This window comes from Bacillus rossius, chromosome 2 (assembly GCF_032445375.1).
Source record: "Bacillus rossius redtenbacheri isolate Brsri chromosome 2, Brsri_v3, whole genome shotgun sequence".
In the NCBI taxonomy this organism is placed as follows: Eukaryota; Metazoa; Arthropoda; class Insecta; order Phasmatodea; family Bacillidae; genus Bacillus; species Bacillus rossius.
Window position 1 is genome coordinate 114193195 of NC_086331.1, and position 16143 is coordinate 114209337.

General features: G+C 33.0%; 1 protein-coding gene across 6 annotated transcripts in view; it reads right to left on the reverse strand.

Moving 5' to 3' along the window:
* Positions 1-2437: 2437 nt before the first annotated feature.
* LOC134529640 (1-acyl-sn-glycerol-3-phosphate acyltransferase gamma-like) overlaps positions 2438-16143 on the reverse strand; it is an 81728-nt gene continuing 68022 nt past the window's right edge. For 5 of the 6 annotated variants that reach the window (XM_063363948.1, XM_063363944.1, XM_063363945.1 and 2 more), the window contains 2 exons: positions 11373-11592; positions 2438-10933 (listed from right to left, as the gene is read on the reverse strand). In XM_063363948.1, coding sequence (XP_063220018.1) covers positions 10812-10933; positions 11373-11592 — 342 coding nt within the window. In that variant the 3' untranslated portion in view covers positions 2438-10811. The remainder of the gene's footprint in view (positions 10934-11372; positions 11593-16143) is intronic. The other variant, XM_063363946.1, reaches the window with a different exon arrangement.

Consider the following 16143-nt stretch of genomic DNA (forward strand, 5'->3'; position numbering starts at 1 on the left):
CTTTTTTTTCTTTGCATGCAATTTTATAACACTAAGCTGTAATAGATATTTCATGGAATACTAATAACCAGTACATGAAAAAAAAATTAAAAAAAAAGTATTTTTGGAACACACTTATGCAAGCTGATTTGTGAAATGAATAAATAATTTGCAAACACTAAATGTGTACACCTTGCTTTCATACTGACATGTTTCCAGTACCAGTCCAAGTGCCGTATCTCGAAAACCCATCATTCTTCGGATGTCAGGAAAAGCGAGTCACTGGTTACCAACAGTGGTATAAAAGTTTTGTGATATGCCAATGCCCTTCATTGTCAAGGTGTTACATGAAATGGAAATAAATAGGTAATGTTATTTTAAAATTTAAGAGGGAGTAGCTCCCTTTAGAAAGGAAGTTTGTGTAAATTATTACACTGCTGCTCCGCCATATATATCTCCTCTTCAGTTCTCTGTAATGGGTCTGTTGCTACTAACCTGCCCCAAACTTGTTGTTAGCCCAGGCTACACAATTTAAAACTCTGTCTCAAAACATAACCACCCTGCGAACCACAGCATTTTGCCCTTTGAAAATATCAAGTGCCTGCCATTCTGCCATGGGCAAAAGTAAGTTTGCTTGATAATAACTGGTATCTAGTCGTGGTTGAGTTAAAACTAAATAGTTATTTGTGTTGTGATGTTTGCAAAATGGTAATGGAATGAAACACAAAAATATTATGCTGTCAAGTTTTAAAGCCAACAGAAATATCAAACTGGATTCAGGCAAATCACTTCAAAAGTTGTGCTATGTTAATAAAGATGATGTACAGGCATTTGAAGTAATGTCAGATAAGTTTATCTAATCACCTTCTGCAACTGTATCCATGACATGCTGATACAACAGACGCATGAAAATTGTGCCTGGGAAAAGAAAATTCCAATGTGAAGTTGTTTGTTGTCAAACACCCCCCCCCCCCCCCCCCCCCAAGCATCCATGTGAATCAATCCGCATGACCTTGAACATTATAAGCGTATGCAGAATTTTATTTTGTTTTGGGGGATATATAACCACCTTGCTCTGTTTGCTTTCAAATTCAATTTAATGGTGGTAATAACAGATTTTTAAAACTTTTTTTTGAGGGGGAGGGGGGTTTGTGGAGGATATATATATTCCCTTAGCCAAATTTAACTACTGTAGACTCCCAATTATCCTGGGCAATCTGGCAAGACGTCCACGGATAGCCGAAAAACAAGGTTAAAACAATGTCAAAAAAAATGGATTACAATTTTTTTTATCCAGAATATTTAGACAAACACTGTAACAAACACCCTAATTCATTCCAGTACAACAGGACACTAATCAAAACAGCACTAGTCAAATACGTTTTTTACCTTAAGAGAGTATATTAATTAAAATAATTAATTTTCCAATCAGGTAAGTATGCTTGCTATCTACCCTTTTACACAAGACACTACTCCGTTAAAATTAATTAACAGAATATACATATGCCTTAATACATTTAAATAAATGAATAACATATTTTCTATTGGAAGATTATTTAACCTGTTAACGTAATTCCTGACACTGTTGTTTGATAAGTGTGTTATGCCATGATTTGCTACTAGCACATCGTAGTAAGCACGAGGTAAACCAGCCCTGAAAGCTTTCAGCTTTTCTTTCCAGAGCTGCTGCCGACACGCCTGCCAAGCGGCAGGGTGGAATATAAACGTTCGCTGCTGAGCACTCTGGCGTAGTCTGAAATAAAAATGCAATGAAGGAAATGAGTAACTGTTAAGAAAAGAGGAAGTATCGTTTGCTGATTCATCACAATTTATTGAATTACTAATTCATTGCATTGTATTTCATGCTACACTAGTACTGTTGCCATTGTGAGCGCATGGAAATAAAAGAGTCAAAAAATTATTTTTGTTTTTATGGTTTATGGAAATACGGCACAGTTAACCCGCAAACTGGAAAACCCGCACTCTGATAATCGGGAGGCTACTGTACTTTTATCCCCCCCCCCCCTCCCTTCCCCAAAGTAAGAGAGATTAAAATCAAGTAAAAAATGTGACACCAATAGGCTATATTTTGGTTTAATGTTTTATAAGCTTCTAATAGTAATTACTGCAACAAACCCTGCCCACTAACTAAAAAAAAATTGAAATTAATTGAAAACTGTGAGTTTAACATTTTGGTTAAAAGTTTTATATGCTTGACATTTTTCTGGGAAAATATGATTGTGCATTATGTTCAATGAGAATAATAATTTATTCAATCCAATTGTAGTCAATTGATAGTGACACAAAATTAACATAACATGGCACAATACTGTGAATTTGAACAAAGCCTCCACTAGGACAAAAATTTAAAAATAAAAGCTATCTTCTTTTTTTATTAAATGGTAATATAATAAATTTTCATACTTAATAGTTTTCTATAAGCTGTACTATTTTTGAAATATGATGCAAATATTTTTGGAAGGTCCACAAGATAACTTGAACTCAAAAGTTGTTTCTTCTTAAAAAAGAGAATTTAATTAATACAGTTTTTACTTAACTGGCACTTTCAGAAAATGTAACCCATTCATAAAATATTGTACTATTCGGCTACATAACTATGTGTCTCCTGTTTAGTTTATGTGAAGAATAAAATATGGAAGCTCTAGTTCAAAAATAATTGATAATGCATAACAAGACAAAAATATTTATTATATTGAAGCACCTTAAACTAACAATTACAACTTACGTTTACCTCTTTCAAACTACTAAAATTTTCTCATGTTTGAAAATACAAAAATAAAATTGTATCAAATAATTTTTTTTTGTCAAGACAGTTTAATATTGACTCTGCCAGATTACATACATGTATTTTGTAGTAACACACTGCATGCAATAAAAAATATCACCAACGACATGGCATACAACTTCAAGGGTGGAATTCATAGTCATATAAGCATTTCTTAAAACAAGTGTTGCTTCTTTCAACTCACAGTACCTAAAAACAAGTATTACTTAGTTGCCAAACTCGGGGTAATGCTTCATTAACTACACCTTGTTCCAAGTATTACTAAATAGCAATTCATAGTCGCAAAACAAGTAATGCTTGTTCTCCAAAAATTTAGATAATAAATAGATGTTAAGTCTCCACAATTGACAGTAAATAAAGCAGTGCTTATTCATTGATATAAGTTATTCTTCATCAAGTATGATCAGTAGCTAACTTAAGCATCACTCAAGTTATGTTGCAGTTGCAGAATACAATGTACAGTTAAACCCCGTAGTTTACAAGCCCTCACATTTCCTGGTAATACGGTCAAAATTGAGGGGGGAGGGGGGGTCGTACTACACATTTTGGACCAAATAACCCATACCCGGCCCCTATACTTCTTTTGCACCAAATTCGTGTTCAGTGGTGCCTGGTACCAAAATGACAAGTTTTTAAAACTTAAATAAAAATGTATTTAATTGCAGATGTTTTCTGAAAGGAAAAGAAACCAAAAAAAGCATACTGAACCACCTATTGCCAACAAAATGTGCATAAAATGGCATAATGTTTTGCACAACTGTATCTTTTAATGAGCACCAAGTACTTTTGACATAGATTTCATAAGGAAAACAAAAGGAATTATTTAAATGTTAGTTTATTAGACGTGCTCTGTAACTAAAAACCATGTAAGAGATCACGAAGGCTAATTTCAGTGACATTACATCACTGCCCGTAAAGTGCGTGACAAGTGTCTGCTGCGCTGGCATTCAAGTTGAGAAGGGGAAATTAGCCAGTTAGTTGCGTATTTTGTGAGCATGACAGGTTTTCACTGCATTTTCCCATGCTTTCAAATGTAACATGTCATGCCATACACTACAGTTATCGTTCTGCACACAGAGCGAATAAAATACTGCTTCAATCCATTTTTGGATTTGTGTAAACTTTATGGTCTCCTCCTTTGCCTTTTTGTTTTGTAGTGTCTAAATAGGAGGGGTGATGAAAGGAGAAGAAGTGGCGAGTGAAGACTACCATCCCATCCCTCTTCATTGGCAACGGAGGACAGAGAGCAGACAGGAAAAGACCCAGCTGCAACACAGTGCCGTATTGTTTACGTGCCAATAAGCTGAGACACGGTACACAAAGACTTCCTTTGATCTGTTCAATTATACAGAGGACAAGTATGACGCTACCCATATTCAAGAAGAACGTTACATTTTACTACCTAAAAATTATAGATGCGGCTGACACAGGGCGAGTAAACAGTCGTCAAGAAACGGTAATCAAAACCAAGAGAAATCCAAGCTGCAGCAACAGAAGCAAACAGAAAGGGTAGTGTGGTCACGGGCAAACAGTATCACGATGGTCAGCTGCCGGGCAGGCAGCGGGAAGACATGCCTGGTGACGCCGAACCAATATTCGTGCAAGGAGGGTGAAGAGATCAACAAGGGGGAGATGGTGTTTACTGCACCACCTGTAGTAGCGCTCGCCAAGACAAAAGCCAGCACAAAACAATTTTTTTTTGCATATTTAATTCAATTTTCGAGTTTTTAACAAATTTTCATGGTTCCCCGAAAAGTGGTCTTAATAGAGGTGGTTGTAATAAACGTGGTAGAAAAAACTGGGTTTTAATGTATATTGGTCTGCGAAACTATTTTTACTACAAAGATGACAGACTTTAATGGAAAAAGGCAATCACATGAAAATATACTACAAAAATGACAATACTGTGTTGTAGTTTGAAGTGAAAAATAGATTATTAATTTTGTTTATGGTAGTTCTGTTATACATTGGATAATTTTGAATATATTTATAAAGAAGTATTTTACTATGATTTTCATATAATGGAGAAAAATACTTTATTACCCATGATTATTTTTTGAAACCTACATAAATTAAACTGTATATATATAATACGAGACAAAACTGCTGAATAGGTTGCAAAACTTGTTTTTGAAAAATAAAATATGTTTAATACAGTTTCTCCTAAAATGTATATATATTTAGCTTAATAAAATGATCAATAGTAGCCTAGTTACTCATAAAAGGCTAAAATTAGGGATGGGCATGTCGATTCTCCAGCTGTAAGGTGGAATTGTACCATATAAGGAAGGAATCGTATCATATTTAGAATGGTAGGTCGTAAGAACTGTCGATAATTTGGATGTAAAATAGATTCACATAAATTGATTCCAGCCCGAAAGCTAACAATGTTTACACAACTCGTCTAGCACTAATATATTAAAAATGTGGTAAATTATTTTAAAGTTACATCACAACCGCAATCACATATATTTATTTGTAACAGTGTATTAGCCAAAGTTAGATTTCTGTACTTGCAGGGAAAACATTGTAAACTCATTTCAATATAACAGCTTTATATCATAAATAAAACATTAAGGTAACTTTTCTCTAAACTCGCTAAAATAATATCTTTCACTTCCAACGTCAACGAGCAATCATGATGCCATGTTTAAGTAAATACAGGAAAAGTCAGTTATAACGTAAATTTATAACGGAGCCAAAAGTTTATGTTATAGCAAATTTTCGTTATAGCCAAATTTTAAAAAAATCTTATTTTTGTAGCATTTTTAAAATACATTATTTTCTCGCTTGCTTTTACTATGGAAATTCACAACAAAAGTAAAGGAAATATACATAAAACTTACTAAAATAACATTTTTAAGCTATATCAGCACTTGCCGACTGCGAAATATGAGACCGCGTGGCCATGATAAGGCCGTCACGCACATCGTGGCTAAGCGCACAGCTGTTTGTTTACATGGAGACGGGCGGGCGGGGTCATGCAAGTTCATGCCGGCCGCTTCCTGTCGCTTTGACCGCAGCTGGTTTGCTGGAGACATGTGCGCTAAGCTGATGATATCGGGTGCATATTTGCGGTGTTTTGAATACTTACTAACAATATGTAAACACAAAGATGTAGTGAAATTTATTTTAAAATTAGTCACATTATTACTCACATTGACACCTATGAAAAATGTCAAACACAAAAAAAATTTAAAAAACCTCTAATTACGTTGGACAACCAAACAAATTATATAAAATAATTTTTCAGACAATTGGTCAGTAACACAAAAATAATCACTCGTACAGACCCTTGGAAATTGATGGAATCAAACCGTAGCATCTACCAATTTAACTTCTGCTGACGGGCAGATTTTCACACTCTTGTAAAATTTTCAATTTAGTAGATAGTTCAAGAGATTTTCTTTTTTTATCCATGTCTTAAGCTAAGTACGTAGTTACACGCGTCGCGTATAACTAGACATAAATAACAATGCGCGTAGTGCCGTACACTGAAACTACACCGTACACAACGCTTACGATGCAAGTGTGAGACGAGTTATGCTCATTTACGGGCTATAGTCGGCGTGATTCTAAATAAGTAATGCTCACAGCAGGGCCCTGTCGCAGTGGGTTAACGACACTTGCTTTCGTCGCCGCGAGGCAAGCTATGCTCGCTGTGGAGCCCCACCTTGTGCGGTGTTGCCAATACGGCCACATCATGCGCGTTGTTTCATTTGCCGGACGCATGGAATTGTGCGAAGCTGTTTCTCATTTATTAAGGAAATTGTAGATGTTTTCTCATTGTTTTAGAGCAAAATTACAGGTGTGTAATCTATCGCTATAACGAAAATGAGCCCACGCTGCATTCGTTATTTCCTAAATTTTTATCCTACGCAGCATATGCAAAACTGACCTATAAGTAGTGCTTCTTCAAACACCAACTTCATCAAGTAATACTTATTTCACCAATACGAATTCATCACTTATTTAAGCAAAGCTTATACATCAAGCACTCCTTCAGCAAGTGATGGTTGTTTGCAAAGAAAATTCCAGATTATGAATTCCACCCTAAATGTAGCAGTTCCATAAAAAATATTATGATGTGACAGGATTTTTTAATTACTTATTATTTTGGCAAAATCTAAGTATTTCATGAGCACAACATACAAATATTTTACCAGTATTTTTACATACACTTACATTAATATAGTAGTAAGTCACCAGAAAAGTAACACAAATAAGCAAGAATAAATTAAAATTTTTTAAAGCAATCTTCTTAAGTATACACCTATCCACCAACAACATAATAGGACAAGACATGATGATGGTGCATATAACAAATTACAAACTTACACGTACAAAATAAACCCTCATTAGCATTAAGATCAGGAACTTACCTCACACACAAGACAGTGTAGAGGCTTTTACAGAAGTTATCAAAAGATATGACCAAGATTTTTTAAACTGTAGTACTTTATTTGGACTTTACTAAAGCAAGTCAACTTGCATTACAAAAGCCAAAATCTAAGAGAAAACTGATTTTATAAATGGTAGTGGCAGTAGAATATAGCAGTGGAATACACAATTGTCTTCACTAAGTTTTGAAACCAGACAACAATGTTTTGCACAATCTGCAGTAATTATTGCACAACTCGACACTTCAGACTTCACTGGAAGGATTTTAGGTCGGTTAAATGTTTATTCAATCTGCAACACTATTTTGTTAGAAAAACCCATAACTGCATGCACAAAACTTAACACCATCCTGTCAGCTATACTGATGAGACAATTGTCAGTTGAATTGCATGAACAAAATACCAAATAGAAGTTAGTGATGAGTCTGCCTCGGTTCTCTGTTTTCGCAGTTCTCAGCAAATTAACCAACACAAAACCGATAATCATAAATATAATCCCAGCACCACCAAAAGCTTAACAGCTAAACCTTGGCAGCGACTGACACGCACAAGTCTTTCTAAAGATTTTAAATCTTTGAATGAAATTTGCTGGCAAGAGTGCAGTCTTCTTTTCCCTTACTTGCGCTAGCCACCCAGATGAAAAGATAACTCTTGAACAGGAAGTGTCAGACTGTAAACAAAAGAGTTCTTTGTGCAGAGATCCCGACCTTTCTTTTTGTCCCCTTTTCCCTAGAAGATAGGGATGATCATTTCAACTAAAAGTAGACCTTTGGAAAAATAACACTGACCATACATAACTTGCAATTTCTTTGGTGTGTTGCTACTTACTATAATTAATTTTATAAAATTTTCTTAATCTCTTGTGAACACATACTATTTAAATTTTTTCAAGCTATTTTTTATTGTTACACCTAAATTACTGACCTAGCGAAAAAAAGTTGTTAAAACGTATTACTAGATATTGCTGCGCCACAGGATGTCGATATCCTGACTTCTTTGTGGTCGGACTATGGTAAAATGGGGTGATGATAAGTCATAATAAACAAACACACAATTTATTAGGTTATAACGTATCTTTGGTATGACTGGAAACTGTGTGAAGTTTAACCTAGAACCGAGAACCGATTTTTAAGAACAGGTACTGAACTGAGAACTGGGAAAAACATAGAACTGACACATCACTAATAAAAGTACTTAGTTTACAAAGCCAAGGCGGTATCTTGCTATTGTTTCTCAATGCAATAGTATGGTTTAGTAATATCACAGACAGCTATTACAATTAAAGATCTAGTCTATTCTTTCAATATACCTACAATAAATAATAATGGAAAATCTCTGCACAAGAGACAAGAAGACACTAAGCATGAAAGAAAACTTGTAACTATGCATTATTCTTTAACTGTACAGTTTGCAGACTCCAAAACAAAACTCCTTTTATCAACAAAGTTATATGTACATTAAATACTAGTTACATATATTTATATATACATATAATACCACTAACCAAGCTAACCTCACTGTTGTTTTGATGAAGGTAATTTTTTTTTCAGGACAAAATAATGACAGAATTATATAACTATTTACACCCAATGAAAATTTTAACAAAAAAACTTTTAATCTTGTGTTGTACAACACATGCACATTTTGATAATATTCAACACTTTTACAACAAAAATTGTTTAATTTCATACAGACGATGAGTTAGAAAGACATGTTAGATTACCAATAGTGTCACTAACATACATTTTACTAAACTGCATGAACTTACTTAGATAACTTTATATTGTAAAGAAAACTGATAAAATTAGAAAATAAACTCGTATTCTGCAAGCATTTGCAGCTAAGTACTCTCATCCAAATAGAAAGTGTTTCCAAAATTCAAGAATTATTTTTCGATACACATGCACATATATATTACTGTTTAGTATAACATTTAAATGAGAATACTTTTTTTATCATATTAGCTCAGAAAAATAAACAATATGCATCAAAATCTAAAAACTATGAATTATTAAATTGTATTTAACATTTCTTGACCTAATTGTAACAAAAACACATATTAAATAATATGTATTGGCAGTAAACACTGTATATAAATTACATAAATACATTAACAAGATACACAAAGGACAAAGCTTCAAAGTAGACATAATAATGATAATAACAATGTATAAATATTACTACTCCAAAATACAACACTACTAACATGAATTTAAAAACCATCTCAAATTTTTTTTGTCTCTAACCAGATGTACACTGAAAATATTTATAGTAGTAGGTAACAATAAATAAACCCAAAATATTTCAAGAAATTCCTTCATCACATCAGCTGCAGAACTAATTAGAGATTTTCATATTTAAATAATTTACATTTTTCAGGGGGGCGGGGGGTGAAAGAAATTTTCCGTGGAATAAATTACTTTTCCAGAGAATTTTAAAAATTCTTAAATCACCACTATACAAATAAACACAGCCGAGCATTTTTAAAATTTGTTTCTTTTAAAAGCATTTAAATGGGCATGGAAATTAAAGCTTTTTTCTATAGTAAATTATTAAGATGAAAAAATACCAAAAATCACACATTGAATGTAAGTGAAATAAGGAGTGGTGGAACTGTTTTCAAATCCTCTTATACATTTAATGGCACACCACGGTATTTCCACAGTTCTCATTATTTACCTACTTTGAAGCAAATTACAAAAAAAAAAATTATTCCAACATATTAAAAAAAAATTCTTACATCTAATACAAACATATATTAATTTTGAACATAACCATCTCCATTTTAGTAACAGAGAAAACTTAATAAAACAATAAATGTGAACAGTGCTTTTCACATATTTCACATATTTGTGCGTAAATCATATGCAACAATTCCCAGCTTTTAGTGTAGAAAAATTTAGTTTAAGGATTGTATAAAGTTTTGTTTCAGATGTACTGAAGTAAGGACATAGTAAAATTTATCTCAGCTGAAATGAAACATTACTGATTATATAAAGCTTACAAACATATAAAGGCAACTTATAATGCCTGCAGGAGACTTTTAAAGTCTTCCTGTGAACACAAAAACTGATTTCCACCAAATTGTGGAACCAATAGTAAAATTAAGTTCAGAAGTGTACAGAGCCTCTAGGGAGCATGTTGTGCAAATCTCCACCTAACAGCTGCTTTGCTTTGCTTTAGTTTCAGCACAAAGGCACACAAACATGTACACATTCAATCTGCTACTTGTGGAGAACAATGGAAGACTGCAATGATGATTAAAATGGAGCATAGCTTTATCTGGGTGAAGTGGAAAGCTAAGTCTTAAGAATGTGCGACTGATGTACATCCCAAATGAGTTCACTGTATTCTTAATAAAATTACACTCCAAGCAAATTTTTTATCAGAAAACTTTTCTTGCTGATGATAAAGTGATTTATGTGTATCCATCAACTCAACAAAAGGTTTGAAATTGTTCTATCACTTAAATTTCAAATGCTGTTCTTACTTCACATTGAATGAATGAGCTTCATATCTAAAAATATTTTATACTATAAATGCAAATTTATATGTAAATCAAAACACATCTGCAAAAATACATTTCTGATTACAATAACCAGTGTCTGCAAAAACACTTTTCATTTTCAGTTACTCTTCGCTCCACTAGAAAAGTGTTTCATCTCTGTTGTAGGGGAAGGGATGGTTCCATACGAAGAGGCTTTACTTATCTTGGTCATACCAATCATTAGGTACCGCAGAATAAAAACTGAAACAACAAAAAAAAGTTATTAAAACTCTTTCAAGCTGCACTAACAACATGTGACTGAAACAAATTACATTTAAAGAAAAATTAATTACTTCTCCTGGATTCAGACAAGATTTATTAAAAAAAAGTTCACTATCTACCTACAACTAAAATAACCTTAATAGTGTGCATTGTTATGATGCACTGTTTGTTTACAGTCAATATTTATGCTACTTGAAAAGCAAAATAAAACATTCCCAGTTAAGGAAATTAAATATTTTGTTTCTAGAGACCTCTAAACGTAGGGTTGTGTGGTGTGAGTAAAGTTATAACAAATATTAATTGGTATTTTTTTAAAGATGTGTTAAATTATTTTGTGCCACTTTAAGAAAACACAACATAAAATATTTACTATACCTCATATCATTTTTGTTTAAGTAAAATAAATAATTGTACTTACATACAACAATAATTGCTACTCCAAAAGTTGTTTCTAAAGTTGACCCAGATGTAAGTATCCTGAACAAGTAATATAACATTGGTACTAAAACAATGAAAGCCCACGTAAGAGTGTTAATCATGCTGTAATATCGCCTTTGCAGTCGAAATCCATCCACACGTCTGACTCCACTTTCCAAAAAGAAATCATTATTTCGAATAAAACTGTCAGTCATGGAATCCTGCAAAATAAACAATACATGAAAACAATCTTTATAAGCAAACAAAATTGATCAGTTTGAAAATAAAAGAATCTTAAAAAATTATATTTTTTACGAAAAAGAGTGGTAACTTAAAACAAAATAACAAATTACACTGTCGTGTTCACAATATATACTAAAAAGTATTAAGCAATTACTTGAAAGCATCAACTTGGCAAACTTTGAAAATTTTAATTAATGAAATAATTTTAAAAATATTCCTCTACAATTAAGCAGTATTTATTTGCATTATATTATTTAAAAACTATGACACTAGAAAAAAAAATGCAATACTACAGCTAACATATACATTCTGTTGTGCTCTTCTACATCATCACACAGAAGGTTCAAGTGAGGATTTGTTAGTGTTTGCAAGTTTGCCAATATCTTAAAAAGGGCAATTTTCACAGCATTTTATAACAAAGTCAATTTACTGCTTATAAGTTTTCAATGTCCCACTAACACTGCTCTTCAATCACAGAGCAAAACTAGCTTGTTCAGATAAGCTTACACGAAAAACAAGCAACTGGAATTAGTTAAGTGTTTAGTGAAGTCTAAAGCATAAAAACATGACAGTGATGGTTCATACAGTGGAAAACTATGTTCTCTCTTTAAATAAGTTTTCCTTAAGTTAAACCCACATGTAAATAAAAAAAAACACTATAATATAGTCAACTGGTTAGAAGAAAAAAAAAAAGGAATTATTTATTTTGGTAAATATGATGTACACATGCATCACAAAAACTTCAATTTGTAATAAAAACACTTTTGGATGATTCCAGGCAGGCACCAACAAGTGGAACAGACAAAAAATAACGTTCTTGAATTAAATATGCCAATAACAAGTTTCAAGTAACCTAGTCAAGCCAGTTAAGAAGTCAAACTAGAGGAAACAAGCTCAGCCTAACATGCAAAGATCATAGCATGGGAAGAGTATATTGGTCAACAGAAATTCAGGATTGTCAAATAAAACAGGTGAACAAAAAAAATCAGACCATTAAATCCAGAATTAAGGGCAGCAAAAAAACATATTCCCTTTGAAGAAGTTTAACATAATCATGAACTCTTGAAAAAAAAAGCAAGGCAACCAACCATTTTAAAGAACAACATTGTTCTTTTTATATGGTTCAGTCCAAGCAATAACAGAAAATTAATTAGTAGCCAAATGGATGCATATTTCAGTCCTTTATAAGACAAAAATCAGTGTTTACCTTGGTACTTAACCGAAATGAACCAATCATAAAAACAAGGATTTTACAGATGCCAGTGAAACTGATGACTTAACATAAGATTTTGGGACGAGCAGATATAAGCCCATTCCCTTATCGTATAAAAGGAAGTGTTGCTTTTCCATAAAAATGTGAGATGCCTTCAAAATAAAAATTCAGAATTTTATAAAAAAATTTATTGTGTGCAGCAAAAAATTCTTTGTGGGAGTTGAAAGGAATGAGAATGCTTAAAGTCCGGTTATTTAATATTTTGATATAACTCAATCTTTGGTGAAGACATACTGTAGAGGAAACGGTAGAGGATAAGAAATAAAATGGTAAAAAATACTGGCTACAAAAAGCGAACCAAAATTGCAGCAGATGTAGAATGACTAGGTATGGGTAGGTGAACACACTAGCGCAAGATAGGGTGGTATGGTGAGTTGCGTAAAACCCTTCTAGGTATCAATGATTTGAACAACAGTTTTGATGCAGTTCGAGCTAAAGTGAAAATACTGATAATGGATAACTTTTAATCTGAAAATTTTATGTACTAATAAAATGCACTGTATATGACTATAGTAACTATTTCATCGTCAGCTATTTAATATCAAACACAATGAAGAGAAACCATCAAGTGACACAATTTCTGGGCTAGTGGTTACTGAGAGTCTGGTCATTTAGGTCAAAATTTCTAAAATGATCCATGCTGAAACAGGAAATAAGAAAACAAATTGTATTATGAAGTAAGTGCATCACAAGATTGGTAACATTTGTTACCATTAGGATTGGCTAAATTCACCTAAGATATCCTACATAGATAATTTTGATTTGAATATTTAGAAGATCTAGGAGTTATTTTTTTCACATTTTCCAAAAATTTATCATAAATGGATTAAATGTAAATTAAAATAGCAGCACATTAAAAATCCTGTACACCAATCCCTCACTTAGCATGTCTTCAGATTGCGTGAATTCATTTAGGGCAATGTTAATTTTACTGCCCCAGTCTTGAATAGTACATCTATAAATTTCAGTAGCACGAAATCTCCGCAGGTAAAAAATAAAGTTGGGTATGACGCCACGAAGTCTGTTTCAATATCTGTAAACAACAGATGTGCCGTGGCATACAGTTAGCCATCAAGGGGGGAAGAGATAACTCAAATCTAGCCAGTATCAGCGAAAACGAAACGTACAAAATAAGGACTATCAAACGTTTGTATAAGTCTGATGCTGTTGGTTGTACTAGTGGGAATATATTTGACATTAGGTACAGGAACAGAAATTAACAGATGATTCACATGGAAAAGGTTGTTAAATGAATGGTACAATGTAAAAAAAAATCACGGGCCTAATAGGATTTATGTGAACCAAGCGATGATACACGAATAAGCACTTTACTTTTTGAAAAATGAAAATGTAAATATCTGGACAGTAATATAATTTTCATTGCCAGTAAAGGATGGTTTGGAAAGTTCGCAGAAAGGTACGCGACGTGAGCTGAAGGTCATGCCCGGGCGGGCAAGTCAACCAGCCAATTGATGATAACTATCTCCCGTTACACTGTGTCAAATTTGTCATACAAAGTATTTGATGGTAGGCTTATGAAGATAAATGGTGTGACATATTTATCATTGGGTGTTATTCTATGCATTTATATTACGTAAAGAATATTTCCCTACACATTTTGGAACACATTAAGTAAATTAGCCTTGCTATTTATGGAGACCAATGCTTCAGAATATGAGATTTCGGATAGCACGAACATTTTTAAGAACACATTAGTCATGCTAAGTGAGAGATTGGTGTACAGAATAATCATGCACATATTTTAATTCTATCTTAAAAAGATAAAATTGCATCTTATTTTTATTCATTTTGGTATCATGTCTAGCACATAAGGTAAATGGAGAAGGACATATACAGGACAGAGATGTGAGCTTGGGTCCTCTTGAATGAAAGTCAAATGTTTTTTTCAATTCACCACCTCAGTCGGTTTCTTACTTATCGTAGAGGTGCACAGAAATACTGGTACATAAAACAAACGTATGAGATGGTATTGAAAAAAGAGGTGAGGTAAAATATTATCTCTCTCATGTCATTGGTTCGTGAACCAGAGCTTTCTTAAAAAAAAACCCATGCTTGTAAGAAATGTTCTCATTTGCTAGAACCTCTTAGTCATTCTTTACAATTTAAATTAGTGATGCACCGATAAGGCTTTACCGATTACCGAAACGATACAGATAACCAACATAAACATCGGCCGATACCGATACAAACCGATTACCGATTATTTTATCACATTTTCATTTTCCAACAGCTAAATTAAACAAATAATAATATATCAAGCAATACTAAGAATTAAAATATCTTCACAGGCGCCATTGTTTAAAACAGTCTCGTTTTCAGAAATACGCATTCGCAATAATAAACATTTACGTTTAAAAACACACCTTCGGAATACTTCCATAGATTATATGATGTCAACAAAGACGCCAATAACAGGAAAGTTAGCCAACACTGAAGTTCGCAAACATTTGGTGCTAAATCAACCGCTATCTCCTTTCGGACGTTTTCATTATTTCTCACTATGATTGCTAGCGCTGCTAAACCTGATCGTAATCGCAACCACTTTAATGCTGTCTTATTCTAAAGTTGGCAGTACAACTTTTATCTGTATGCAGGTATCTATGGTTCTTAGTTGCGTGTTTACAAATAAATAGCGGCGGGAATGAATACTAAATTAAAATAGTGAGTGTGCGCCTAATTTTTTTTTATTTAAAATCTGGCGTAAGATATGCGGCGAAATATGTCTACGAAATCTGACTAGAAAATAAAGGATGCGTAAAATACAACTTACATCGGTATCGGTATTTAAATAATCGGTGATAACGATTAATCGGTAAAATGTAATTATCGGCGATTATCGTTAATCGGTATCGGAATCGGTGCATCACTAATTTAAATCTGGCAAGTTTCCAACAAATTGGAAAAAAAATTATAAATGGGAAACAAACTTTCAAAACAAGAAATGTATACAAAAAAAAAATGTTACACAAGCACTATAATCTCAGGTAGGGACAAAACACACGAGGCTTTGTGGATATTTGGAGCAAACTTAACAATGGTTTTTTTTTGTGGAAAATATTGTGATAAACTTACGCAATTCTATTAAGTAAGTGATTCCGTTTCTTATACTCTGAATGTTTTAGAATGATAAAAGAGATTAAGTAAATTGCTGCCCCACACACTTTCCAGTTCACTTCTAATATCTGCAATGCATATATATATATATATATATATATATATATATATATATATATAT